Source organism: Rattus norvegicus, chromosome 7 (genome assembly GCF_021556685.1).
Source record: "Rattus norvegicus strain SHRSP/BbbUtx chromosome 7, alternate assembly SHRSP_T2T, whole genome shotgun sequence".
Lineage (NCBI taxonomy): Eukaryota > Metazoa > Chordata > Mammalia > Rodentia > Muridae > Rattus > Rattus norvegicus.
This window is the reverse complement of record NC_141540.1, coordinates 141,336,404-141,362,000: the sequence shown is the minus strand read 5'-3', so window position 1 is coordinate 141,362,000 and position 25,597 is coordinate 141,336,404. Positions and strand designations below refer to the sequence as shown.

The window sequence follows — 25,597 nt, the reverse complement described above, 5'->3', positions numbered from 1 at the left end:
GCGCGCGCGCGCCTGTGTGCGCACATGCGCGCACGCTCTCGCATGACGCCACATGCTTGTCATAGCATGCATGTAGAAATTAGAGGACACCCTTGCGGAGACGGTTCTGTCGTTCCACCCTCATGCAGTTTCCACAATGCAACTCAGTCGTCAGGTTTACAAGCCAAGTAAGTGTGTCTTCACTGGCTGAGTCCCAGCAACGTGTTTTAGGTGTCTGCCGTGCCGATGGAGGCCAGGAGAGGGCATCAAGATCCCCTGAGACTGAATCACAAGTAAACTTTTAAAGGTTCTATTTTAAAAGGGGGGGGGGGGGGACACTTAGGAAAGCCAAGCGTGGTTGGTCAGGTTTGACCCTTAGTGAATAGCCAAGATAACGCTGGCCAGTGCTTATTGAGCATATATCACGTGCCAGGTGAGGTTCTAGGCAGCTCAATGGAGCTCCGCAGTAACACTCTGAGTTCACACAGCTTTGCCCCAGACAGAATCAGAAAGTAACTTGTGTTAGCTTACACAGCGGGGCCAACTCCAGAGCCCGTGTTATATAGAATTACATCCTCTTAGTCACCGGGTTCCTCTAGTAAATTTGGGAGCATTTCCTGTCACTGACATGAGTCAAACAGTAGCCTAAGTACTGCCCTGATGAATATTTAAATCAAGGCGCTTGCCGCCGGCTAGGACCAGGGTTGTAAAATGGCTTTACTGGAATTGCCACTTTCAGTGCCCATTTTAGGGATGAGGAAGCCGACTACTGAGGTGCTCAGGAATGTGCCCACAGCCACCCAGCTGGCAAGCAGCTGCTGGGGCGTTTAACCCTAAACAGCTCACAGCCACACCTCCTACCCTCTCCACGCTCCACCGCCTCCTGGGAAGGTCGCACGCGGAAGGTCCAGGTGGCCCCGGGAGGTGCTGGGCTAAGTCGTCCGGCAGCCGCGGACTCCGCTCCCGCGGGACGCGCCCCTCGCTCGCCCCACTCCGGGCACTGCGTACCCTAGCACGGGGGCGGAGCGGCTTCGGACAGTGGCTTTTCCTCCCGAGGGAACCTGCGGAGGGCGGCCCCGCGCTCCTTCCTGTCCCTCCCACCGCGGCCCGGGCTCGGCGGACGCTCGGCGCGGGGTCCCGGGCGCGGCCTGGGCGACTCTCGGCCGCTCCCACCCCGGCGAGTTCAAAAGGACGCGCGGCGCCGGTCCCTGCCCGCCGGTCGGACTGGAAAGGTGAGCGCGCCGCCGGGGAGCCGAGAGCCCGCACTCGGCAGCTGCGCGCCTGCGACGGGACCTGGGAGGGTAGCGCGTGGCTGCGAGGATCCTCGTCGGCCAAGGCGCGGGGCCGGGGCGCGCTGGGTCCCCGGGGAGCGGGGTGGACCCAGTGGACGGCTCGGCGGGGCTCCGGGCCCTGGAAGCCCAGGTATTGCAGGTGGCGGAGGGACCCGAATCGCTCACGGGCGCAATGGGGCGGACCCTTGCTTCACTTTCCCATGCCTGGGGAAAGGGTCACCAACGCCTCTGGTCCCCGGCACCCCGCGGCCGGGGTCGGCTCTTGGGGAGGGATTTGTTTATGGAAGCTGACTAGATCCTCGGGGAGAACCGAAAGGAAGAGAAGAGACAAATCCAGGGGAAGGGACTCGGGAAAACCTGGCGCCTGAGGCTCTCCTGGGATCTCCAAGCCCTGCAACCTTAGGTGCCCATCCACCTCATTTTTTGTCTGTCCTTCCCACAGATCTGACCCTCTGAGATAGTCTGCCCTCAGCCACGATGAACAACCTACCGGCCACACCTTCTCCTGAAGGTAGGTGATGGAAGTCATGGAGTAGGAGAATTGCTCAAGAATTGCCATCCCGTCCCACCCCTAAAACAGTCTTGGAATTCCGTGAGGCCTCATTGTAGAAAGGAAGACTCACCCATCCCTACCCCACCCACCCCCTAGCCCCCCGCCGCCGGGCTTTATTCAGGAAAAGGCTCAGAGGAAACAGGATTCAACTACTGCGTGTCCTTTAGTGCTGTTTTACTGTCCAGTCTGGATCAGGCCAGTTCCAGGCACTGAGGGTCACCTGGGCTTAGGAAGTTCTTTTCCGCCCAGAGGATTTTTACACTCACCCCAGGAGTTAAGGAGAAAAGGAATCTTCTAAAGAAACCGGGAGGGCTCGGGATGCAGCTTACTTGGTAGAGTGTTTGCCAAGCATGGGTTCAGTCCACAGTACTGAATGAGTCCTGCCAGGTGAAACCCATTTTGATGGCCTGTGCCTGCAATCCCTTCCTCCCGCAACTTGGGAGGTAGAGGTGGGAGTACCAGAAGTCCAAGGTTATCCTCAGCTAAATAGTGAATTCAAGTCTAGCCTGGGCTACATAAGACTCTGTCAGAAAGTGGGATGTGCAGTGTGTTTAAAAATTCTTGAAGCCAGGTGGTGGTGGAGGGCAGGGATCTGAGGTGGTGATTGAGTCTTACCTTTCATTTCCTAATCAGGCTGGGTCTGGTTCTTGGACAGATATTTACATATTAATTAGTTTCACCTGGTGCCAGCCTGGTTGTGGGAGAAGCGAACCTGTGATATATAGCCTTGTGTTTCCTTACGTATAGTCTCGGGTTTTCTCTGGTTTTTCCATGAGAACAAACGGTTCACTTCGATTGTCGCTGTTTTTGATGATGTGAAGTAAAGGGAGAGAGAACCTCTGGGAAGGCAAATCTGGGCAGTTTCTCCTGAAACTATTGGGACACGTGGTGAGCAAAGAGAAATGGTGGACAAACCTGCAAGCGGGTGAGCAGAGCCTCCCAAGTGGGGAGGTGAGCTTTGCAACAAAGTGTCTAGATGAGTTAGGCTGAGTATTTACCCTTTTGTGTCTAGTTACTTTATCCAGCACAATGCTTCAAGGGTCACCGGTGCGCACTGTAGCGTCAGAATTTCCTTCCATTTAAGTCTCAGTAATCGTCCATACATTTGTTTAGCACATATAAACCAGTATCTGGTGGCCGTTTGCTTTTACTGTCAATCCTGATGGCTATACATCCAGAAGTGGAATTGTTAATATGGCAACTGATATATTTGTAAAGAACCACTATAGAGCTTTTCATAGTAGCTGTGTTATTTACCAGCCACAGACAAAGGTTCTGATTTCTCTCCAACGTGTGTCATGCCTGGCCAGTGTGATACTAATGTTTTAATGGATGGGAGACGGTGTCTTGTTGTGACTTTGTTTCTCTAGTGACTAGTGATGTCCAAGCACGTTCTTGTGTGCTTGTTGGTCACCTGGGCATCTGGAGAAAAGTGTCTTGTTCAAGACTATGTCTATTTCTTGAACATTTATTTATTTATGTTGTACACATGTCTGCACGTGTATGTTGTCCCCCTCCTCAGCTCACACATGCCGTAACACACATGTGGCAGTCAGAGGACAACTTTCTGGAGTCGGTTCTCTCCTTCCACCACGTGAGTCCGGGGATCTAAGTCAGGGGCCAGGCTTGGCAGCAGTGCCTTCACGGGCCAGCCAACCGCTGGCTCGTGCCTGGTTTTAAATCACACTGTTAGGTTGTCGTTGAGTTGTGTGTTCTTGGTTCACCAAGGGACCTGAGTTGGGTGGGATTCTAGGACATAGCATAGAGTTTCCTGCCCACTAGGTCTGAGCAAACATCCATCCAAGCACCAGAGTGGAGAGACCACCAGTGATCAGCCAGGATTCCCTGCAGGATGGGGTGCAGGGCCAGCTCCTGGGCACCCCAGCTTGTACTTCATCTTCCTGCTATGTTCCCTTCAAATCCTTCCTTCCCTAGTTCAGGAGTGCGGGATTACCCGCACCATTGGGTTCTCGGGCTCTGATACCTTTGTCCCTGGCTCTTGGACTCTTCCCTTTTTTTTTTTTTTTTTTTTTTTTTTTTTTGGTTCTTTTTTTTTCGGAGCTGGGGACCGAACCCAGGGCCTTGCGCTTCCTAGGCAAGCGCTCTACCGCTGAGCCAAATCCCCAGCCCCGCTTTTCTCTGTTGTTGTTGTTGTTGTTGTTTTTAACATTTAAAATGTGTTTTTCAATGTCACCAAGATCTTTTATGTAGCATTAATATAATAATGTCTCTCGTAATGAGTACTTATGGACGATGATGTTGTAATGAATAATTAATTGACTATAGGGCAATCTTAGTATTATTTTATTTTAAAGCTCATTACATAGACTTTAAAGGAAATTTAAGCCGTTAAAAGTAAAATCACTAAAAGATATTTTCATAGGCCCCTGAGATTATTGTGGACCCAGCTGCTGTCCATGTGTGGTTAGCCTGACTAGAACCCTGACTCGGGAGCTCTGGCCACCCCACCCATCCCATGCCACCCAGTGGCCTCCTCCTAGGTGGCCCTTACCATGTGCTAGACACCCGGCACTTCCTACTGAACTTTTTTCTTACCACACCTAGAAGGTTTTATTCTCATTTTATGGAAACAAAATCCGAGTTCGAGGAAGTTAAGAAATTTTCAGCGATATTAAAAAACAAACACCAACTTCCCAGTTTGGGAAAAAAAAAAAAAAAAAGGAAAGAAAAGAAAGAAAATTTCCCATAGGGCTGCTGATTGGAGCAAAGGGAGCAGACAGGGCCTGTGCCCAGCCCGAGTGACTCCCAAGTTATGTTCTTTCCATCATGGTCTGCTGCTCCCGAGGTCTCCACACCGGTCACAGCAGCCAGCCAGGATCCCTGAGTGCACGCCTAAGGACCCAGGGCTGTGGGAGGGACCCTGTCAGGCTGGTCTAGAGGGAATGAGCAGATTGGCAGGTTCAGGTGGTAACAGATCTGATGCCTCCCGATAAGAGAACTGGCAGCTCTGGAGACACAGAGGCACAAAGGAATCAGCTAGTATCTGGGTCAGCACCAAGGAAGCTGTGAGGGATCTGAAGGCCTGGGAGGGTTAGGATCTGGGCGGAGCCTTTAAGCTGTGGCCCTCTACCGGCCGCCTACCTACTCTGAAGGGCTGCCTTTCCTGGAAGCTCAGAAGGGGAGAGGGAGAGCATGTTTCCTTCTTTGGGAAAAGTGGCAGGAACTGGGGGTCAAAGTTAGAGCCTTCCACAAATGACCCCCCCTCCACAAGCACTGGTGCACTGCACTACGGCCCAGACTCCTCCTTTTGGTGCCAGGGCTCCTGGGTTTAGATTGCTTTGTGGTGGTTGTGGTGGTTGTGATGGTTGTGGTGCTTTCCCCCGAAAGCTGTAAGCAGTGATTGTGGTGGAGCGTGCGTGTAACACCAGCACTCGGGAGGGTATGGACCTGGTGTGGTTTGCAATGGAGATTCGAAAGCAGCTAAGGTCAACACAGCACCTGAGGTCAAAGGTCAGAGCACCGTGGCCAAACCTCACCCTCACGGCCAACCTTTGAATCTCCTTAAAGCCCCTGCTCATCCTCACTCTCAAGGACTCTTGAGCATATCAGAGTTCCCAGAGAAGAGCTGCTCACAGCTCCACCTCCACCATCTTCCATTTCCTGCTGAAGGCTCTTCTTCCACCATCTTCCCGTTTCCTGCCTGCGGTGTCCTGGTTCTGATTACTATGCATCAGCTGTCTGCAGCCGAGCCCTCTGGTGCTGCATGAGGTCCCATCCCTTCAGGGACTGGCATCAGGCGCCCTCTCAGTTGTTTGCTCTGTCTGAGTCATCCGGAAGTCGTACCCACACCTGCTGGCTTTTCTCCCTTCTCCCTCCAGGCTCCAGCAGCGGCCCCAGTCCTTCCACCTTGGCACAAAAACTCTGAGCGAATATAGCTTGAGCTAGGTGTGGTGATGCATGCCTTTAAATCCAGCACTTGGGGGACAGAGACAGGCAGATCTCCATGAGTTCCAGGCTGGCCAGGGCTACATAGGAAAATGTTGTCTCAAAAAGAAAAATGCACACACACAAGCATACACACACTCACACACAGAGGCACACACACACACAGGCATACAGACACACACACAGGCATACACACACACACACACACACAGAGGCACACACAAGCACACACAGGCACACATGCATATAGGGTAGGAGTTGCAATGGCACTGTCTGTCAATGGCACAGTCGTAATGATGCTCAGGTCCCCAGCACTTAATGGAAAAAGCCAGAAGCAGTTAGCAAAGCGGGGCTGTCGTTGTCATTCTGGTGCCGGGGAGGTGGAGCTGGGATCCCTAGCTTGCCAGCCAGCCAGTCTAGCTGAATCCAGAAGGTCAGGTTCAGTGAGACACCTTGTCTCAAAGAATAAGATGAAAGCCGGGTGGCAGGGTGGTAGGGACACACCCTTTAATCCCAGCACTCAGGAGGCAGAGGCAGGTGGATCTCTGGTCTACAGAGCGGATCCCAGGGCAACCAGGGCAACACAGAGAAACCCTGTCTTGGAAAACAAAAACAAACAAACAAAACCCCAAACAACAACAAGAAAAAAATGAAACAAAAAAAAAAACAAGAAAAAAAATGAAAAGAATTAATTATATACCTGACATTGACCTTTGGTTCACATGTATGCTCGAGTGTACACAGACAGACAGACAGACACACACACATACACATACACATATACACACATACACATATACACACATACATACCACGCATACACATATACACACATACACATATACACACATACACACACAAACACACCACACATACACACACAAACATACCACACATATACACACACACCACACATACACAAACACACCACACATACACACACATACACACATACATACATACACACATATACACACATACATACACACACATACACACATACACACACACATACACCACACGTACACACACATACACATAAAGACACACACACCAGAGCTTCCAGGGACTAAGCCACTACCTAAAGACTATACATGGACTGACCCTGGACTCTGACCTCATAGGTAGCAATGAATAGCCTAGTAAGAGCACCAGTGGAAGGGGAAGCCCTGGGTCCTGCTAAGACTGAACAGTGAACTAGTCTATGGGGGGAGGGCGGCAATGGGGGGAGGGTTGGGAGGGGAACACCCATAAGGAAGGGGAGGGGGGAGGGGGATGTTTGCCTGGAAACCGGGAAAGGGAATAACACTCGAAATGTATATAAGAAATACTCAAGTTAATAAAAAAAAAAAAAAAGACACACACACACACACACACACACACACACACACAGAGCTTATTTATACTCTGCCTCCGGTTCCTCCTTCCATTTTTTTTCTGGCACCTACCCTAAACCACAGCTTTGCAATTCAACTCTAAAGCAGAACTTGTCTCAGGAAGGTCACCTTGGGTCCCATGGGAAGTACAGCAAATGCCCAGGCCCCTGATCAATTTGGTCGCCGAGAGTTACTGACCTACCAACCTAGGGTTAGGGTTACAGGGTTAGGGATCTTCCCAGCCTCCTGGAGTTGCTAATGAATGTCCAGATTCATGTCTGTCTTCCTTACACTGCTGGGGACCAGATCCAGGGCCATGCACATGAGAGACCAGCTAACCCTCTACCCCGAGCCCTATCCCAACCCCCCTTTTCTCATTTCTTTCTTTCTTTTTTTTTTTTAAAGATTTATTCATTTATTATATATAAGTACACTGTAGCTGTCTTCAGATACACCAGAAGAGGGCATCAGATCTCTTTACAGATGGTTGTGAGCCACCATGTGGTTGCTGGGAATTGAACTCATGACCTCTGGAAGAGCAGTCAGGTGCTCTTAACCGCTGAGCCATCTCTCCAGCCCATTTCTTTCTTTTTTTAAGATTTATTTACTTATTTTATGTTAAGACAGCCTGCTCCTGTCTCACAGGGAAGAGGGCATCGGATCCTATTACAGATGGCTGTGAGCCACCATGTGGTTGCTGGGAATTGAACTCAGGACCTCTGGAAGAGCAGTTAGTGCCCTTAACCGCTGAGCCATCTCTCTAGCCCCTTTTTTCATTTCTTAATATCTGGTCCAGATTTATTCTTGACTTCCTGTTTATCTGATAGGCAGTCATGCCCTGTCCCCACTCAGTGAGAGCAAACCTCTCCTCCTCCAGGTACTCAGGACTCTACCCCCACATCCTGTCCAGGCCTTTGCTTCAAAAGATCTGGCCATGTTCTCACTGGGCTGCTGCTGTACTCAGGGCTTAGAGGTGAATGGGTTTGGGTGTTAAGGATGTGTCAGCCTTGGCCTTCTTTTCACTTTCAGCCTGTTGTCCGAGCCCCAGAGGGATCCCTTGATCAATCTCTTTGAAGTATGGGTTGCCACATAGCAAGTGACTCGATTCATTTGCATAAAACAGCAGCAGCCACCTGGCATTTTAAAGACTTTGGCTGAGCACCTGCTGCCGGGAGTAGAGCGCACTCACCTGGTGTGCGCGGGTGTACACACAAACTCACAAAACGAGTCCAGGCTGGTTGTCATTTCCCACGGCTCCTGTCACGGTGTGCCCTGCACTCACGCATGGAGCTGCGGTGATGGGCAAGTCCACCGTGCCCTCCCAGGGCCTGGCATTTGTTACTGGTTCTCAGCGGAGCCTGGAAACTGGGTTACCCTCCGCATACACTCATCCTCCCCTAGACTAGACGGAGTCTCTTCAGGATACGGTGGTCTCAGGATTTCAAGTGTGATATTTGGAATTCCAGGGTCCCCTGCCACCTTCTGCTGTATCAAGATCTGCATTTTTTTTAAAGAAAAACTTTTTTTCATTTTTATGTTACGTACATGAATGTTTTGCCTGCATATGTCGTCAGTGCCTGCAGAATCTAGAAAAGGCTATCAGATCTCCCAGGAACTGGAGCGTAGGTGCTGGGAATCGAACCTAGTTCCTCTGGAAGAGCGGTCAATTCTACAACAGCTGAGGCCTCTCCAGAACCCACAGTGTGTGTTTTAACATGATCTCTAGGAGACTGCTGACAACCTTGAGGAAATACGGCCTAGTAATGGACCTGTGGCAGCTCTGCACCTCACGGACAGCTGAGGCCCATATTGCAGCCACAGGCCCATGTGCTATTGTCTTGTGGTTTCTTTCCTTCCCTGCTGCTCCCTTTCTCCCTCCAAGCTGCCTTCACGTGGCACCTTTGACATGGCAACGCACACTCCCAAGAGACACTCCAGCCCAGGTGCCTTCCAGCATTGCAGACAGCTTTACCTTGACCTTGCGGTCCCCACCATTCATGTGACTGCTTCCCTCCCGACCTTCCAGGCTTTATCCAGGGCGTCTCTCAGGGACTTTCCCTGGCTATCTTATTTAAAACTGCAGCTCCTTCCCACATCCCACCGCCTGCCTCATCTGTGTTATCCCACACATTAGAGTTTCCTTCCCCACTTCCTTTACTCTTGTTTTATGTATATGTGTGCTTTCAGAAGCCATGTGACTGCTGGGGGCTAAACCCTGGTCCTCGGCTCTTAAACACCGAGCCATCTCTCCTTCCTTGCAGCTTCCTGTTTTAAGGAGGGATAAAGCTCCAGGCCTGCTTTTGCTGTGTTTCGTTGACCCGTTTGCCTGCAGTGTGATGCTTCATCCTGGGGTTCAGAAACAGCGCCCGAGTGAGCATCCGGTGACATCATTCACCTGTTTCCTGGGTGTATACTCAGAAACTGACTGCTCGAGTCTCTGTTTACATTTTAGGAGACCAGTGGGGGCAGTGCTCTGGCAGGGTTTTATTATCATTATTTGATTCGTTTTTGTTTTTATAAACAGGGTTTTGCTGCGTATAGCCCAGGCTGGATTTGAACTCTGAGTGTTGCCTCTGCCTCAGTTTTCTGAGCACTGAGACTTCAGAGCTCAGAAAATCTTTTGTGTGTGTGTGTGTGTGTGTGTGTGTGTGTGTGTGTGTGTGTGCTCTCGCGTGTGTCTTGGCTAACACCTGTGGAGGTCAAAGGACAACTTTGTGGAGTCAGTTCTCTCCTGCCTTTTCACGCATGTTCCAGAGATCAAACTTTGGTTGTGAGATTTAGATCACTGAGCAGCAAGCCCCTTCACTGGCCTCTCAATGCATTTATAGGCTAGGTACATTTGCCTGTTTTGTTCATTGATCTGTGACCAGAACCTATACACGCTCAATACTTAATTGACTTTTAAATTCTATGTCACTCTGTCACCTCCTAGAGTCTGGGATTAAAGGCAGGTACCACGCACTACTGGCTATTAACCGAGCCTCCCTGCAGAGCCTCAGCGGACCCTGAGCTCAGGGCGAGCCTCCCTCTTCAGCCTGGATTATAAGTGAACCCCACCACTCCAGACTTAACTTTTATTTAGGCTTGGTATCTGAATCTAGGAAGTGTAGTAGCTTCCTCACAGGGTTCCGCTCACAGGGCTCCCGCCCTGGTTCAGAGCCTTTACTGTCTCCTTTCGAAGGTTCCCAAGGCAAGTCTCCATATCTTGACCCTTCCATCCTCGCCTGTCTGTGCCCTTCCCGCCTCTCGGAGCAGGGAGGACTCAGTTGCTAGTTCTGTATGCGCCTCTGGCTGTCATTCATCTGGATCCCTTTGTATCTGTACTTCCTGGGCCATTTCCCTTCTCTTCTTCCTGATTTGGAGACAAGGTCTCATTATGTGGCCCACACTGGCCTCAAACCATCTCACTGTCCTCCTCCCAATGGCTAGAATTACTGTCCTGCGTGCCACCACACCCATGCCACCACGCCCGGCCCAGCTTCTCTTCTCTTGGGCCCACTTCCTCAGGCCCTCGTGATTCCCACTTCTCTCTACCGGAAAAAAAAATTCTCTATTTGGAAACAGAGACTGCTGCACCTCAGGAATCCTGCTTTCTCCCTCTAAACTGACACCTTCAAAGCCACACCTCAAGCCTTGGATTCCCTTTCCCAAATGTAACATTTTGCAAATTGTCCTGGTAATTTGTCTGCTACCCGGAGCTTCCTGACACTGTTCAGGCAGCTTCTAACCTTGGCATTTCTGCTAGAAAGCTTGGTGTGCAATTTTTTTTTTAATTTTGTAAATGAGTCATGTTTTGAAGTCACACTGAAAACAGAGGACTTACAGGAAAAGCAGGAATGGGCAGACCATGCAATAGGAGGGAGGGCAGACCAGGAACACTTCAGGATCTTTATAATCAGACTCCACATAAACACAGTAACAGCCTCCATAAAAATGTTGGCTAGCATCTGAACCTTGAGTCCCGGTCGGGTGGGCGTGTCCTCAGGTAGGCTTGTTTTTTTGCAGGCAGATCCTCCCTTGGGTGAGATTTATTGTTCTCACTTCTTTGTTTTTATTTTGTTGTTTATTTATTTGAGACTTGGTAGCTCTTTCTAGCCTTGACTGTGTACCTTAGCCCCTTGCCTCTGCCTCTCATAAAGGCATGCGTGACCTTGCTCTCTGCCTATTCATTTCTAATAGAAACCATTTTCATCAAAACAAAGTCTGTCAGTCATGGTGCCTCAGGCCTTTAATCCTAGAACTTCAGGAGGGACTCTTGAGTTTGAGGCCTGCCGCAATTACATAGTGAGATTCTGTCTCTAAAGAAATAAAATTTTAACAAAAAAAATTTAAGACGGGCATGGTGACACATATCTCTGTACCCAGAGGCAGAGGCAGGTGGATTTCTGTGAGTTTGAGGCCAGCCTGGTCTACAGAGCGAGTTCCAGGAAGCCAGAGCTACACAGAGAAACCCTGTTTCAGAAAAACAAAAAAACTAAAAACCTATGACTGGGCATGAACTCCTTGAGTTTGCAGAGTTTGGTACCAAAGCCCTGAAAACCAGCATGGGCTGCATGCCTGCAATCCCAGCCCTCCAGAGGTGGAGGCCAGGGAGTCACAAGTTCAAGGTCATTGTTGGCTAGAGAGCGTGTCACAAAACCTTTACAGGGTTCCAGGGTTTGACCTCCAGGTTTGCACAGCAAGCGCCTTTTCCTGATGAGCCATCTTGCTGGCCCTCATAATTTAAGTAGCACTGTTAACATCTAATTTTTCATGTGTGTGCACTGTGTCTGTAGAGACTACAATAAGGTGTTGGATCCCCTGGAACTGGAGTTATAGGAAACTGTGAGCCATCCAATGTGGGTGCTAAGAACTAAACCCAGTCCTCTCCAAAGACAGCATTTACACACACACACACACACACACACACACACACATGCATCTCCCCATACTCTCTCTCTCTCTCACACACACACACACACACTCTCATACACACATAAACACACATACACACTCACACATGCATCTCCCATACTCTCTCTCACACACACACTCACACACACACACACTCTCATACACACATAAACACATTCACACATACACACTCACACATGCATCTCCCCATACTCACACACACACATAACTCTCATACACATACACACACACACACATCACTCTCACACACCACTCACATATACACACTCACACATAAATCTTCACACACACACACACACACACATACATACTCTCACACCACACACAGACACTCATACATTCATACATGCATCTCCCCATACTCACATACACACACTCATACTCACATATACACTCTTCCCATACACACACACACTCACACATACATCTCCCCATACATACACACACATACTCACACATGCATCTCCCCATACACACACACACTCACACATACATCTCCCCATACATACACACACACACACTCACACATGCATCTCCCCATACACACACACACACTCACACATACATCTCCCCCCACACACACACACTCACACATACATCTACACACACACACACTCACACATACATCTACACACACACACTCACACATACATCTACACACACACACACTCACACATACATCTACACACACACACACTCACACATACATCTACACACATACACACACTCACACATACATCTCCCCACACACACACACACACTCACACATACATCTACACACACACACATCTCCCCATACACACACACACACACACTCACACATACATCTCCCCATACATACACACACACACTCACACATACATCTCCCCATACATACACACACACACACACACACACACACACACACACACACACACACACGCTGTATCCTAGCGCTCTGGGCTCTCCCACACTATTACACCGTAGCCCTGCAGTGTTGGTTTAATAATTCACATGGAGAGCAGGTGTGAATGGGCCATCAGGGTGACTGAACACTGCTGCCTAATGACCTGAGTGCTGTCTCCTGGAGCCCCATGGTAGGAAAGCCCCAGTTCCCTCAGGTTATTATAACTTGACCTCATAAATCAGTCTCAGGAGGCAGAGGCAGGGGGTTCTCTGTGCATTCAAGGTCAGCCTGGTCCACATAGTGAGTTCCAGGACAGCCCTGGCTTTGCAGAGAGACCTTGTCTCACCCTATCCCACCCCCACCCCCAAATAAAGAAGGGTTGGGCTGGCTTTGAGACCAGAAAGCATTCCTGACAGTTTATCTTTGCTGGAAAAGGGCGATTCATGAGATTCTTGTTCTCTGTGAAAAAGACCCTTCTCGCTTGACCCCCTTTTGCCCCAGCTCACAGCAACTGATGTTGCTTCACCCATGCACAGTGGTACCGCATCAGTGTTCCTTGGATAACTCTGCTGAGAATACCCCTTTCCAGTCCCGGTCCTAGTACCACTCAAATATGGCTTCCATGGAAGTCACCCCTGGCAGAAATACTAACCAGTCCCCTCCACTGCTTTTCTGATCTTGGGGTGTTCAGATGGTGTAATCTACGGGCACGGTAGGGTGTAAGCACTGTGAAACTGGTCCTGCTCTGCTCTGTCCTCAGCGTGTCTAGCGCAGCTTCTGGCAAAGCAGGTGGGCCACAGTGTGCCCTTCTGACTTCCCCTTCCCTCTGCGCGCTCGCGCGCTCGCGCTCCCTCTCTCTCTCTCTCTCTCTCTCTCTCTCTCTCTCTCTCTCTCTCTCTCTCTCTCTCCTCCCTCCCTCCCTCCCTCCCTGCCTCCCTCCCTCCCTCTCCCCAACTCCCTCACTCCTCTGCCCACACCCCTTCGTGGTTTTTCTTTGCTTTCTTTTGAGATAGGGTCTCTCTCCAGCCTGGTTAGAACTCACTGTAAAGCCATGCCTCCAGCTCTTGAGGGCTGTGATTATAGGTCCAAGCAAGCCATTAGGTAAATAAAGTAAATAAATGGTGGCTCTGGAGATAACCAGCCCATTTCCCCCTGAAAGCCTGGATCCTGCCTTAACCTTTACAAAGTTACATTGTCCAAGGGTTACATCAAAATGCTAATTAAGGGGGCTGGAGACATGGCTCAGTGGTTAAGAGCACTGACTGCTCTTCCACCTGAGTTCAAATCCCAGCAACTGCATGGTGGCTCACAACCATCTGTAATGAGATCTGATGCCCTCTTCTGGTGTGTCTGAAGACAGCTTTAGTGTACTCATATATAATAAATAAATAAAATCTTTTTTAAAAATACTAATTAAAAGATTGTGGTGGGCTGGAGAGATGACTCAGTGGTTGAGAGCACTGACTACTCTTGCAGAGGTCCTGAGTTCAAATCCCAGAAACCACATGGTGGCTCACAACCATCTGTAATGGGATCCGATGCCCTCTTCTGGTGTGTCTGAAGACAGTGTACTTATATATAATAAATAAATGTTTAAAGAAAGAAAGGAAGGAAGAAAGGAAGAAAGAAAGAAAAAACTGTGGTATCGCACAGTATTTTATCACATTAATTCCAGCTCTGGGGAAACAGAGGCAGGCAGATCTTTGAGAGTTCAAGGCCAGCCTGGTCTATGGAGCAACTCCAGGCCAACCAGAGACCTTAAAAAAAAAAAAAAAGACTTGTCCACATGCTTCTAGACCACAGTTTGGTAATGTCCTGACTCAAAGTAATGACTTTAGCTGGGGCTTTGGAACCTTTGGGGTGTAGATCTTAAAAGGATAGGCAGATGCAGGATAGAATGCGGGAAGGCTCTGGGTACTAGCAGCCCTGTTCTGAGCCTGGTAAACGTAGGGTTGGGAACTTGCTCAGTGGGCAAGGCACCTACTATATAAACACAAGTACCTGAGTTCAGATCCCCAGAACCCAGGTGAAGCCATGGGCAGTACCATGTGTTCATTTTGCTTTAGAAAGGTTCCCGCTAGTATTGGCTGGCCTGGAACTCCCAGAGACCCACCAGCCTCCATCTCCTAGGCACCAGGGTTAAAGGTGAGCAGCACTGGCAGCAGCACTGGCAGCAGCACATCTTTGCTACCTCAGCACTCCAATCTTGAGGTGGGACTTGGAGACAGGAGACTCGTCGGAGGCCACTAGCATAGGTAGCAGAGGACGGGAAGAGATCCGGTCTCAAACCAAGAGGAAGATAAGGATGGAGCCCAGAACTTGTCCCCTGTGACTTCCACAAGTACACCACAGTATGCATTACCAAAACTCAACAAACGTGCACACATAGATACGTATGTCCCACGTGCAGGAGTAGAGTATGTAGAACGCTGAAACATGAACAGGATACACCGTGACGCTGCATTATATATAATATCTATAATATACATATCAATATAGGTTTGGTGATTCTTTCTTGTCCAAGGGTGTACAGCTGGTAGAGGGGTCAGGGATCATATTTGAAAATCAATCAGTCCAGGCTCAAAAGCCTCTGTTTCTTTGTTTCTTCGTATGAGACGGGATCTCCCTGTACAGCTCAGACTAGCCTGGAACCCTCCATAGCACAGGAGAACCTCGAACCATCGTTCTCAGTCCTGAGTGCTGAGGTTGTAGATATGTCACCGCATCTAGCAAAACTGACCCCTTGGCTTATATTTTTTTTAAAGATTCTCATTCTATAGCCCTGGCTAGCCTGGAACTCTCTTTATAGTCCAGGCTGGTCTTGACCTCTGAAATCTGTCTGCCTCTGCCTCCTGAGTGCTAGAATTAAAGGCATGCACCTTCACCCCCAAGCCAAAAACCCTGTTTACTTAGTTAGCTGTTTCTTGAAACAAGGTCTCACTATGTGGCTCTGGTTGTCCGGAAACTCATTCTGTAGACCAGGCTGGCCTTGAACTCAGATCTGCCTGCCTCTGCCTCCCAAGTGCTACGATTAAAAGTGTGAGTCATTACAGCTAGCTCAAGTCCCTCTTTTTAACCATTGTATTGGGCAGAGAGAAATTCAAAAAAAGTTGTCTTTTGGAAATAGTTTGCTTTCATCTCAGTTTCCTGGGATTTTTTTTTTTTTAAGATTTGCTTTATTTATATGAGTACACTGTTGCTGTCTTCAGACACACCAGAAGAGGGCATCCAATCCCTTTACAGATGATTGTGAGCCACCATGTGGTTGCTGGGAATTGAACTCAGGACCTCTGGAAGAGCAGTCAGTGCTCCTAACCGCTGAGCCATCTCTCCAGCCCCTTCCTGGGATTTTCTGCCTGGAGTTCCTGTAGACAACAGTTGATGAACTGTTTTTATCTGTATTTTATGAGTGTTTCCCTGCATGTGTGCTTGAGTACATGTGTGCCTGGTGGCCACAGAGGCTAGGACACCAGATCCTCCTCTCCAACTGGAGTTAGAGGATAAACAGCCACTATGTGGGTGCTGGAGATAAAATCTGGGTCCTCAGGGAGACCAGACAGTGTGCTAAGCACTGAGCAATTCTCCGGGATGGTGTAGTGACAGAATGCTAAAGACAAAAGGTTCACTCTTTCCCTTTCCTCCTTCTTCAACTTCCCAGAACTGATGACCACGCCGGTTTTTCAGGCCCCTGAGACAATGTCCCCACAAGCTGAAGAGGCCAGCACAGCACTCATTGCAGGTAACAAAGCCAGTGTACCAATCCAAGGGTCCTCCGGGCCGCGATCACTTGCTCCACAGACAGCCTGGAACCCAGTGTGACAGCTAAGATCTTCCCCATCCAGGAAAAGCCACATGGGGGTAACTGGGTTCATCCTGGCATGTGTAGGTCTGATACATGCAGACAGAGCTGTAAAAGACGCAGAGGCATAACCATAAGTGATAGGCTTAAGGGTGACCAGGCACGGGTGCATGTGGCCGCTCAGCTGGGGTGTGTGGGTTGGGAGGACGGTATACGTGGTTTGTTGAGTGGGTGAGGAAGAACGGGGAGAACCAGAGAAGCTCGCATAGGAAGCTATGTATTTAAAACACCCTTCCTGTTGGCATGAGCTATTTATTTCCCTGCTGGTTTCTAGCACGATCGTCAGGAACTGGTTTGGGAGGAAGTTGAGTCCTGTCAGAAATCAAAACAGCTTGTCTATAGTGAAGTACCAAGAGCCTCTGGATGATGTGCCCTAGCGAAGCTGTGTCTGAGGGAGACCCTACTAGGAAGGAATGATCTAATTCAGATGGGCCCTTGAAGTACTGAAACATCTCTCTCTCCCTCTTTCCCTTCCAAGTTGTTATAACCGTGGTGTTCCTTACCCTGCTCTCAGTGGTGACCTTGATCTTCTTTTACCTGTACAAGAATAAAGGCAGCTACGTCACCTATGAGCCTGCAGAAGGGGAGCCCAGCGCCATCCTCCAGATGGAGACTGACTCAGCCAAGGGCAAAGAGAAGGAAGAGTACTTCATCTAATGATCCCCAGACTGGAGGGGCCAGTTCCTGGCTCCAACACTGAGACACTGCCTCTGTAGTTAGGGAATGTAAAGTGGAATTGAGTGATACAGGCAAATTCACTCACCTCCCAGGACACAGCCCCCAATACCGGCATCACTGACTCCAGGCTCCAGAGACACGGAGAGAGCTGCTCATGACGTTGGGCCTTGGTAAGGACAGGACAAAAACTGGCCAACAAAGTGGGGCTGTGCCCGAGTTGGAAGTGAGGTCACAGGCTGGTTGATGTCCCCTCCCTAGTTGCCTAGCAATAACCCCAGTGTAGCTATCTAGTCTTCCTGGAGGCTGGATACCACAAGAAGGGGTCAGGCCAGGGTGGATAGGAGTCTGAGAATGTTACTGTCTTTGTTTGATCTGAGCCCCACCGTTCCCCCAACAGTCTTAAACTAACACTGTTTTTATCCAAATTAAACTTATTATAAAAGTAAGATTTTCATTTACAAGAACTAAATTTTTCCTTGGTTTGCTTAAGCTTTGTACAGCATTTTTCTCTTGCATGTTTAACTCACCTGCTTGTGTTATCTCAGTAAGAAAGTGTAATGGAGTTCTGCAGGTCCTGGAACTAACTCATCAGGAGCTGGGAATGAGGACAGCCAGGAAGTTTGTCCCAAGATGAACATCACCCAAAACACATGAAAAATAAGTTGGTTTGTTCTTAATCCTGGCAAGGACCACAATCTCCCAGATCCCGTGTATGTATGGACAGAGCCAAGAAAGACCTGGCCTTCAATGCCATTGTAAAGCTTTTCCCCTTGAGACAGGGTTTCTCCGTGGTGCCCCGCCTGTCCTGGAACTTGCTCTGTAGACCAGACTGGCCTCAAACTAACAGACCTGCCTACCTCTGCCTCCTGAGTGCTGGACTACAGTTGTGTGTGGGTCACCACAGCCAGCATCACTTTCATTTCTGAGTTTACATTTTGAGTCCAGAATCATCTCTAGTGGAACTCATGAGAGCAGTCAACCTAGACTGGCAGAGCTGCATTTACTTCAAAGACATATTAAAGAAACCGCACGGGAGCACTGGTTTCTGGGTGGGATGTAAAAGGCATGACACATGGAGAAAGCCTTCTGAGCACATTCTAAGTAAAGAATGCTGGAGTGAGGTGTAATGCAACTTCATCACTTTATTCAAATCTTCAAAATAGTCTTTATTCTACATTTTTAGTATAAAAAAATCCACAAGTTAAGTGCACCACAGTGTAGAGAGACATACAACGCTGAACTTCCATAACAGTCGATGGTACAGTCAAACATCACATGTACAGAACACAAGATTTAGATGAACTGAAATATCAGGTAAAATAAAATAAAATCCAATCTCAGAAAACAAATCAAAATATTAAGGATCCCTGAAGTATTAATCCTACTGAGATCTCACTGGACTCAAGTCATAGTATAGTGAGGCATTCGCGTGACCCTACTGATTCACCTCAGGAAACTCCTGGGACCCAAGTGGCTGCATGCAACACTCAGGAAGTGATAACTAGTTTATCTAAAACTCCCTTAATTAGGCTTTCAAGCCAAGCTTTTGATATGCATCTTCCTCCCTGCCTGTCATTTTTAAGTTTTCCTAGGACAGTTTGCACTGAGAGCTGTTGTTAAGTTGGGTTTCTGGCACCACAGCTAGTCTGGGTTCATGGGGATGCAGAGATGGCTTATGAGGTGGGTCCAAAGGGTGCCTTCACCTTGCCTGGAGATATACAAAACCCCAGAAATGGAGTCTCTGCTCGGGACACACAGGGGGCTTCAGAGGATCCTTATGAAAGACGAGTTAAAAAATGTCAGGTAGGACAGGTGCAGGGAGATAGGGGCTGAGTCTGACTGGCTCTCGGTCCTGCACCATTGACTCCATGGACATCGATGGGAGGACTGGGGACAGGACAGGCGGGGCAGAGGATGGGAAGGAAAGGGCAGACAGCTAATGCGTTTCATTAACAAGTAAGATAAATCAGAGACTTAAAAGAGATTAAAGACCAATCAGAATAATTTGGCAACTTTAATTCTTAGGAAGATCAAAGTTCCCTCCAAACCTAATTTGATGTTTCATTCCTAGAAGCAAAGACCAGCATGGCACAGTATCACTCCAGAGGAATTAAGGAAGAGCCTTGGGGCCGCTTCCCTCACATTCATTTGAAGAATGGACACCTCCCTACCTCAGAATGCTTTAGGGAGGGACTGCTACCCTTACATGGTTCCTTATTAAATTTGAAAAGTGCCTCAAAGTTTGGACACCAGAAAGACACCCCAAAAACATGTGTCTAAACGGCAACTTCAGGTTAATATGACTAAAGCAGTTACATTGTGAGAAGTGCTGAAGTATGTGATGTCTTCCCCGGCACAGGAGTGGCCACAGCTCCTCACCAAATAGTGTAGCCACCATCTGAGCCACCCATGAAGAAGTTTCCCTTGCGCTGAGTTACAAGGACGTTGGCTCCCTGCATGACTGCAAGCTGAGCAGCGTTGGGAGGGCATCCAGGAGGTGGAGGCTGGAAGGAAAGGACAAGGTACAGTGGGCACAGGGAAAGAACACAGGGAAGCAGACACTGCGTAAGAAGGTGGCAGTGTGCCAACTACTAACTTTTATTTCTGTGGGCAGTGGGGGAGGTCAACCCAGGAACTCAGGAACTCTCACTAAACTGGTTCCTGCTATGTAGCCCAAGCTGACATTAAACTCAAAGGAAGTCTCTTGCCTCAGTCTCCCCACTGTTCAAATTATAACATGTTATAAATTATATAACATACTAAGCAATCAGCATCTTAAGGAGCTAAGACAACTGCTTGAGTTCTAGAGCAAGTACCCTCTCCGAGTCCAGGACACAGGCAGGAACGGAAATCGGTCATTCACCCAAGGTGTTCCAGCTCTAAGATGCAGCCTGTAAGTACCAAATCTCATCCTTCTCAGGGGAGTGCCACTACCACCACACAGGCTCTCTTGTGAGGATGTGGGGTTTTACTTACCAGGGATGGGGAGAGTCCTTTGTATAGGCTAAGCAAATGTTCTCCCATTGGGCTACATCTCCAGCAACTCCAGATTAACATACAACACTGTTAGAAGCCAATAATGACCATCCCCACCTCACCCTAGACTGTGACTCCTGAGAAGATGGACTTTGCTACAACCTTGTGGACTACAAATCCCATACACAGCAGTATCACTGAGCAGGAGGACATGAAAACCACAATCCATTACTGGGACTACGCATTCTACTTTCTCACTCGCCTGGGCTCCTAGTACATTTCCCCCTCACGGCAAATATTAAATGCTATGAACTCGGAAAGTAGCTCCCCTAGACCAGTTCACTGTGCTGAACAACTGAAAAAGGAGCTAGCAGCCAGCAGTATTTTCTTTATTTTTTATAGACAGGGTTTCTCTGTGTAGCCCTGGCTGTCCTGGAATTCACTCTGTAGACCAGGCTGGCCTCAAACTCAGAGAGACCCCTATCTCTGCCCCTAATGCTAGGATCAAGGGCAGATGCCACTATCACCTGGCTAGCAGTATTTTTTTTTTTAATTTATTTCATGTCTGTGAGTACACAGTCACTGTCTTCAGACACACCAGAAGAGGTCATCAGATCCCATTACAGATGGTTTGTGAGCCACCATGTGGTTACTAGGATTTGAACTCAGGACCTCTGGAAGAGCAGTCAGTGCTCTCAACCACTGAGCCATCTCTCTAGCCCGCTAGCAGGATTTTAATAGGACAAGAAAACAAATGAGGGGTTGGGGATTTAACTCAGTGGTAGAGCGCTTGCCTAGCAAGCGCAAGGCCCTGGGTTCGGTCCCCAGCTCTGAAAAAAAAGAAAAAAGAAGACAAATGAATCTGATTAACTCTAAGGACTGTGCCCAATGCCCTGATTGGCCCAGCCACATTTCTGTCATGAGAGGGCAGCAGCTGTGCCAGTCCTGACTACTACTACCCTGGGATGGTAGGAGAATGAGTATGAAGTCGTTTCAGACGGTTCAAGTGCACGAGGGCTGAGCTCTTGGTTAGGCATACTCACAGGAATGCTGCCAGTGGTGGCACCAGCTCCAAATCTGGCACCTGCATCGTACCCTCCTTCCACCAGCACTGCCGAGCCAGGTGGATAGATGGGACCAACTGGGTAATAAGCCATGGGGATCGTGGAGCCTAAAGGCCCAACAGCCACAGACTGGGCCATAGGCAGATACAACGAGGCGCCAGGAAATGCAGCTGACATGGTGGGGACTGTGGCAGCCCCTGGATGAACAAAGCTTGGACGATAGAGCTAAAAGAAGCAGAAGAGAAGGCAAAATATTTCTGTGACACTGGTATTTGAGACTCCTCTAAGTATTGCTGAGACCATCTCCTGTACTTCAGGCTAGCCTGTAAGAATGTAGGAGTGGATGACCTTCAACTCCTGACTCTCCTGCCTTGACCTCTTGACTGATGGAAATAAAAGCCTGCACCACCAAATCCAGCTCACATTGGGCTGGAGACCAAATCCAGGGCTTGGTGCATGCTAAGCAAGCACTCTACCAAATCAACTACATCCCCAGCCCCTTGTTTTGTTTTGGAAATGGGGTTTGGTTCTATAGCCCAAGACAGTCTTGACCTCAAGCTCCTCCTGCCTGAGCCTTCCGTGTGCTGAGACTACTGGTCTTACCACCACGCATGGCTCATGAGTCCATTCTCAGTTCTTGTGTGTGTGGATCACACTGGTTACTGTCACTGGCACACAGTTTCTGGGTCATTTGCATCCACAGCTACTACTGGGCTCAAGGGACCCAAACTCAGCCTAACTCAGCATGTCAAATAACAAGCAGATAATGCGTTCAATTCCAATGGTAATTATTAACTTATGTTTTAGACGGTTCATAGAGCATTCTCTGCTTCTGAATTTGAAGATTTAACAATGGGGGAGGGGTCCAAGAGTGTATTCAAATAGTTAAAAGTCTAGCAAAGTGCAGTACCTCTGAGTATGCAGGTGGAGCATCAGTATAGGGTGGAGCCTGAGGAAGATGTAAGGTCTGAGGATATACTGGATTCCCAGGAGGCTGCACAGGGTAGGTAGGCTGTGTTGGATATTGACCTGGAATACAAAAGGGGAAGAGAGATGTTGTCTATCAAATTAGGGAGGTGGCAAATAGGAAAGATGCTCCTGACAAAATGCCACTCTTCCTGAGGACCCAAGTTCTGTTCCCAGCATCCACATCTGACACAACCTCTTTTCAACTCTAGCTTGTCTTTGTGGGCACCTACCCTCACATTCACAGACAATAAAAAAAGTTTGTAAACAGAGCTACCAAACGGGGCCGGGTGCACAGGGCAGTTAACTTGGTGAGCTCAAGCAGAAGAATTGCAAACAGATTGCCCCACAGGGCCTTAGCTCTTAGAGCCAAGAAAATAAAAGATTGTCTCTGCACCCTCACAGTGGAAGGTGCTGGGTTCTGACTGGGCAGAAGGCGCTGTTCCCACTAGCATACTGATGGAGGAATCAAGTGTAACTTGGCCGCGTTCCCTCCCAAATAAAGGACAGGTCTGAGAACCCGTGCCGGGGATTCTGGATTGCTGGTGTTTTGGGGGGACTTCTAGTCCGGGTAGTCTCCCACGGACTTTGCGGTAACCAGTGCAGACTCTGTGGAACCCATGGTTCTGCGTGTTACCTCAAGGGTTGGTTCCTACTCAAGGTCGACTTCCAAAGAGTGAGTGAATGGAAGTTAACCATGAGAAGGGCGGCGGCTGGGGGCGGGAGGTAAACGCGACCATGGTCTGACAAACATTAGCACAGGCACGACTATAAATCCTGGCCCTGAGGAGGGAGCGCGAAAAGTCGAAGGCAGGCGGGAAAGGATCCTTGAAGGCCGGGACTGGGCAGCAGAGCCGGCACCTCACGAGTTAAGCTCGGCCAAGGCCTGTTGTTCCGAAGCGCGGCGCCCCGCCTCTGCCGGTCCTCCATTGGCCTACCCAAATCCCTGCTCTAGCTCCCCATTCGCTCCAGCCGGTGTCAGTCACGGAAAAACACCCCCACCTCACACACTGGAGCCCGCGGCTCCAAACTGCGCCACAGAGTTTATGGGGCCGGGGCCCGGAGAGCCGAGTTGCTGCGGTGTGTGGGGGAGGGGGGGCGGACACGTCAGGTGCGGCCCCGCTCCGCGGCCTGCTGAGGAGAGCGGCCCTGACCGCCCCGAGCCCGCCGCCCCCGGGCCCACTCGACCCGAACCCGCCCGCGTCCCCGACGACCTCCGCCGCTTCCCGGCCTTGCCTTTGCTGTTCATGGTGGCTCTGAATCCACTTCCACTCGGCGTCGCGGACGGTTATTTTTCTCGTCCTCTTCCTGTTCGGAGTCACTTCCGTGTCACGTGACGCCCGTCCACTCTGCGTCAGTCGATGCCCCAGTGCACTGCCGCCGGAAACCCCGCCCCCTCGCAGGCCCGCCAGTCGCTGCAAGGAGGGCGCTTACAGCCCCGCCTTTCTCGGGTGCCCCGCCCTCCCTGCGCGCTCTGCTCTCACCTCGCGCTTTAGGCTCAACTCATGCCCTGCCCTTCCTGCGTGGCTCCGCCCTCCTCGCGCTCCCCGGGTTCCCCGCTCTTCCTGCGCGGCCTCGCCTCACCCGGTGCCCGCTATCCTCTGCGTGGCCCCGCCCTCCTCGCCCACACCGCTCTCCCGCGCGGCCCCGCCCAAACCGCGCTCCCCTCCCTCACCGCATGCCCCGCCCTCCCTGCGTGACTCCGCCCTCCCTGAGTGGTCCCGCCCTCACCCCAAGCTCCTCATTCCTGCGTGACTCCGCCCTCCCCACGCTCCCCGGGGTCCCCGCTCTCCCTGCGCGGCCCCACCTCACCCCGTGCCCCTCATACCTGCGTGGCCCCGCCCTGACCGCGCTCCCCGCCCTCATCGTGTAGCCCCGCCCTCCTTGCCCTCCCTGCGTGGCCCCGCCCTCACCGCGCACCTCCTTCTCACCGCGAGCCCTTCCTCCCCGCATGCCCCGCCTTCACCAGTGCCCCGCCCACCCCTCACACCCGGCCCTGAAGTTCGTAGAGGGCTTGTCCTAGGGCGGCGCCCTTGCTCTGAGCCACCTCCGGACCTCAGATCCTAGCCTGTCCCGCGTTCCGGTTCTTCCAGGCCTCCTATTGACGGTCCAGCGCCCGGGGTCGGTGACCTTGCCCCCGCGCCCGGATCCGTGCGGAGGTAGACCGTGTCCCCGCGCCCTGCTTGGCGCCCTGATACAAACCATGACACCGCATCAAGCTCCTGCCCTGAGATGGACCGTGCCCCGCGCAGGCTGACCCTGGCCTGGCACGTCCTAAGGGGGCCTGTAGTCTCCTACAGACGTTGTGTGTGCCTTAGCCCACTCCCAGTTGTCCTGAAGAGTAGAGGCGACGTCTCTTAGGACCGTGATTACACTTTTCCCGTTTCCTCATGGGCACGCACAGAGTGAGGAACCGACGCAGCTGTCTGCAGAAGTTGTGTTGTGCGCGCTCAAGGAGACGGAGAGGCTCTGGAGCGAGAGGCCCTCGGTGAACGGATTCTGGATTCGTCCAACACCAAGAAGGCCTTGCTTGTGTGTCAGGTGACTATCACAGTTTGCAAGGCGTCCTGTAAATGCAGTTTCATCCAGTCCCACACAGCAGCCCGAGAGGCAAGCGGGCTTATCTGAGCATCCCTGCTTCTCCAACAGAACACTGATGGGGCTGGTGGGGAGGCTCAGTGGTCAAGAACACTTATGCTCTTCCAGAGGCTGATCTGGTTCATCCTGGGGACCACCTGCGCATGCGTGTCGTAGGTTCACGCAGACACAAAAATAAACATTTGAGAAGAAAAGAAAAACTGATCTCGAGGGCAGGTTACAGACTCAAGTTTTGTGTTCTGCCTTCCAGGTTCCGGGATCAGGATTTCCATTTTGCTTTCCTGTAGACACATAGAGCATGTATAGGCTGCACTAAATAAAGGCTGCTTGGGAACTCTTTTAGGTTATTTTAAAAATTCCCTTTATGTGTTTATATTATTAGTTTGATTCGGATTAAATCAGTATCATAAAGCCTGTGGTATTTGCATCTCCTTGACTATCTAAAGCAAAGCACCCATAGACATGATGAAATAAAAATAATAACAACAGATAAATAAAAAAAATGCAGATGCTATACAGGGTAACCCTTCCCAGGACAACGGTCTTATGA

At 50.1% G+C, this 25,597-nt stretch overlaps 2 protein-coding genes and 1 long non-coding RNA gene across 6 annotated transcripts; 2 read left to right on the top strand and 1 right to left on the bottom strand.

The window, feature by feature from the left end:
• Positions 1-42: 42 nt before the first annotated feature.
• Positions 43-18,567, top strand: Smagp (small cell adhesion glycoprotein). Of its 3 annotated transcripts, none has more exons than XM_087556851.1 (4): positions 43-167; positions 1,714-1,782; positions 16,565-16,645; positions 17,244-17,889. In XM_087556851.1, exons 2-4 carry the CDS (start codon positions 1,749-1,751, stop codon positions 17,420-17,422), a joined length of 294 nt encoding a protein of 97 aa, XP_087412977.1. In that variant the 5' UTR covers positions 43-167; positions 1,714-1,748; the 3' UTR covers positions 17,423-17,889.
• Positions 18,566-24,043, bottom strand: Dazap2 (DAZ associated protein 2). 2 transcript variants are annotated; one of them, NM_001395672.1, is given in 5 exon segments: positions 18,566-19,947; positions 21,463-21,708; positions 22,394-22,512; positions 23,686-23,864; positions 23,934-24,043. In NM_001395672.1, coding segments are annotated over 4 exon segments (507 nt in total). In that variant the 5' UTR covers positions 23,699-23,864; positions 23,934-24,043; the 3' UTR covers positions 18,566-19,818.
• A 422-nt stretch (positions 24,044-24,465) lies between these two features.
• On the top strand, positions 24,466-25,458 carry LOC134479580 (uncharacterized). Its single transcript, XR_015626047.1, has 2 exons — positions 24,466-24,990; positions 25,298-25,458. It is a non-coding gene; the product is annotated as an uncharacterized LOC134479580 (long non-coding RNA).
• The last annotated feature ends 139 nt before the right edge of the window (positions 25,459-25,597 follow it).

Bases quoted from the DNA above. Each gene is read 5' to 3' on its own strand.
- Smagp (XM_087556851.1), top strand. From the start codon at position 1,749: ATGAACAACCTACCGGCCACACCTTCTCCTGAAG. The intron at 1,783-16,564 runs GTAGGTGATGGA...TCAACTTCCCAG, and splicing joins GGCCACACCTTCTCCTGAAG to AACTGATGACCACGCCGGTT. The intron at 16,646-17,243 runs GTAACAAAGCCA...TTCCCTTCCAAG, and splicing joins CAGCACAGCACTCATTGCAG to TTGTTATAACCGTGGTGTTC.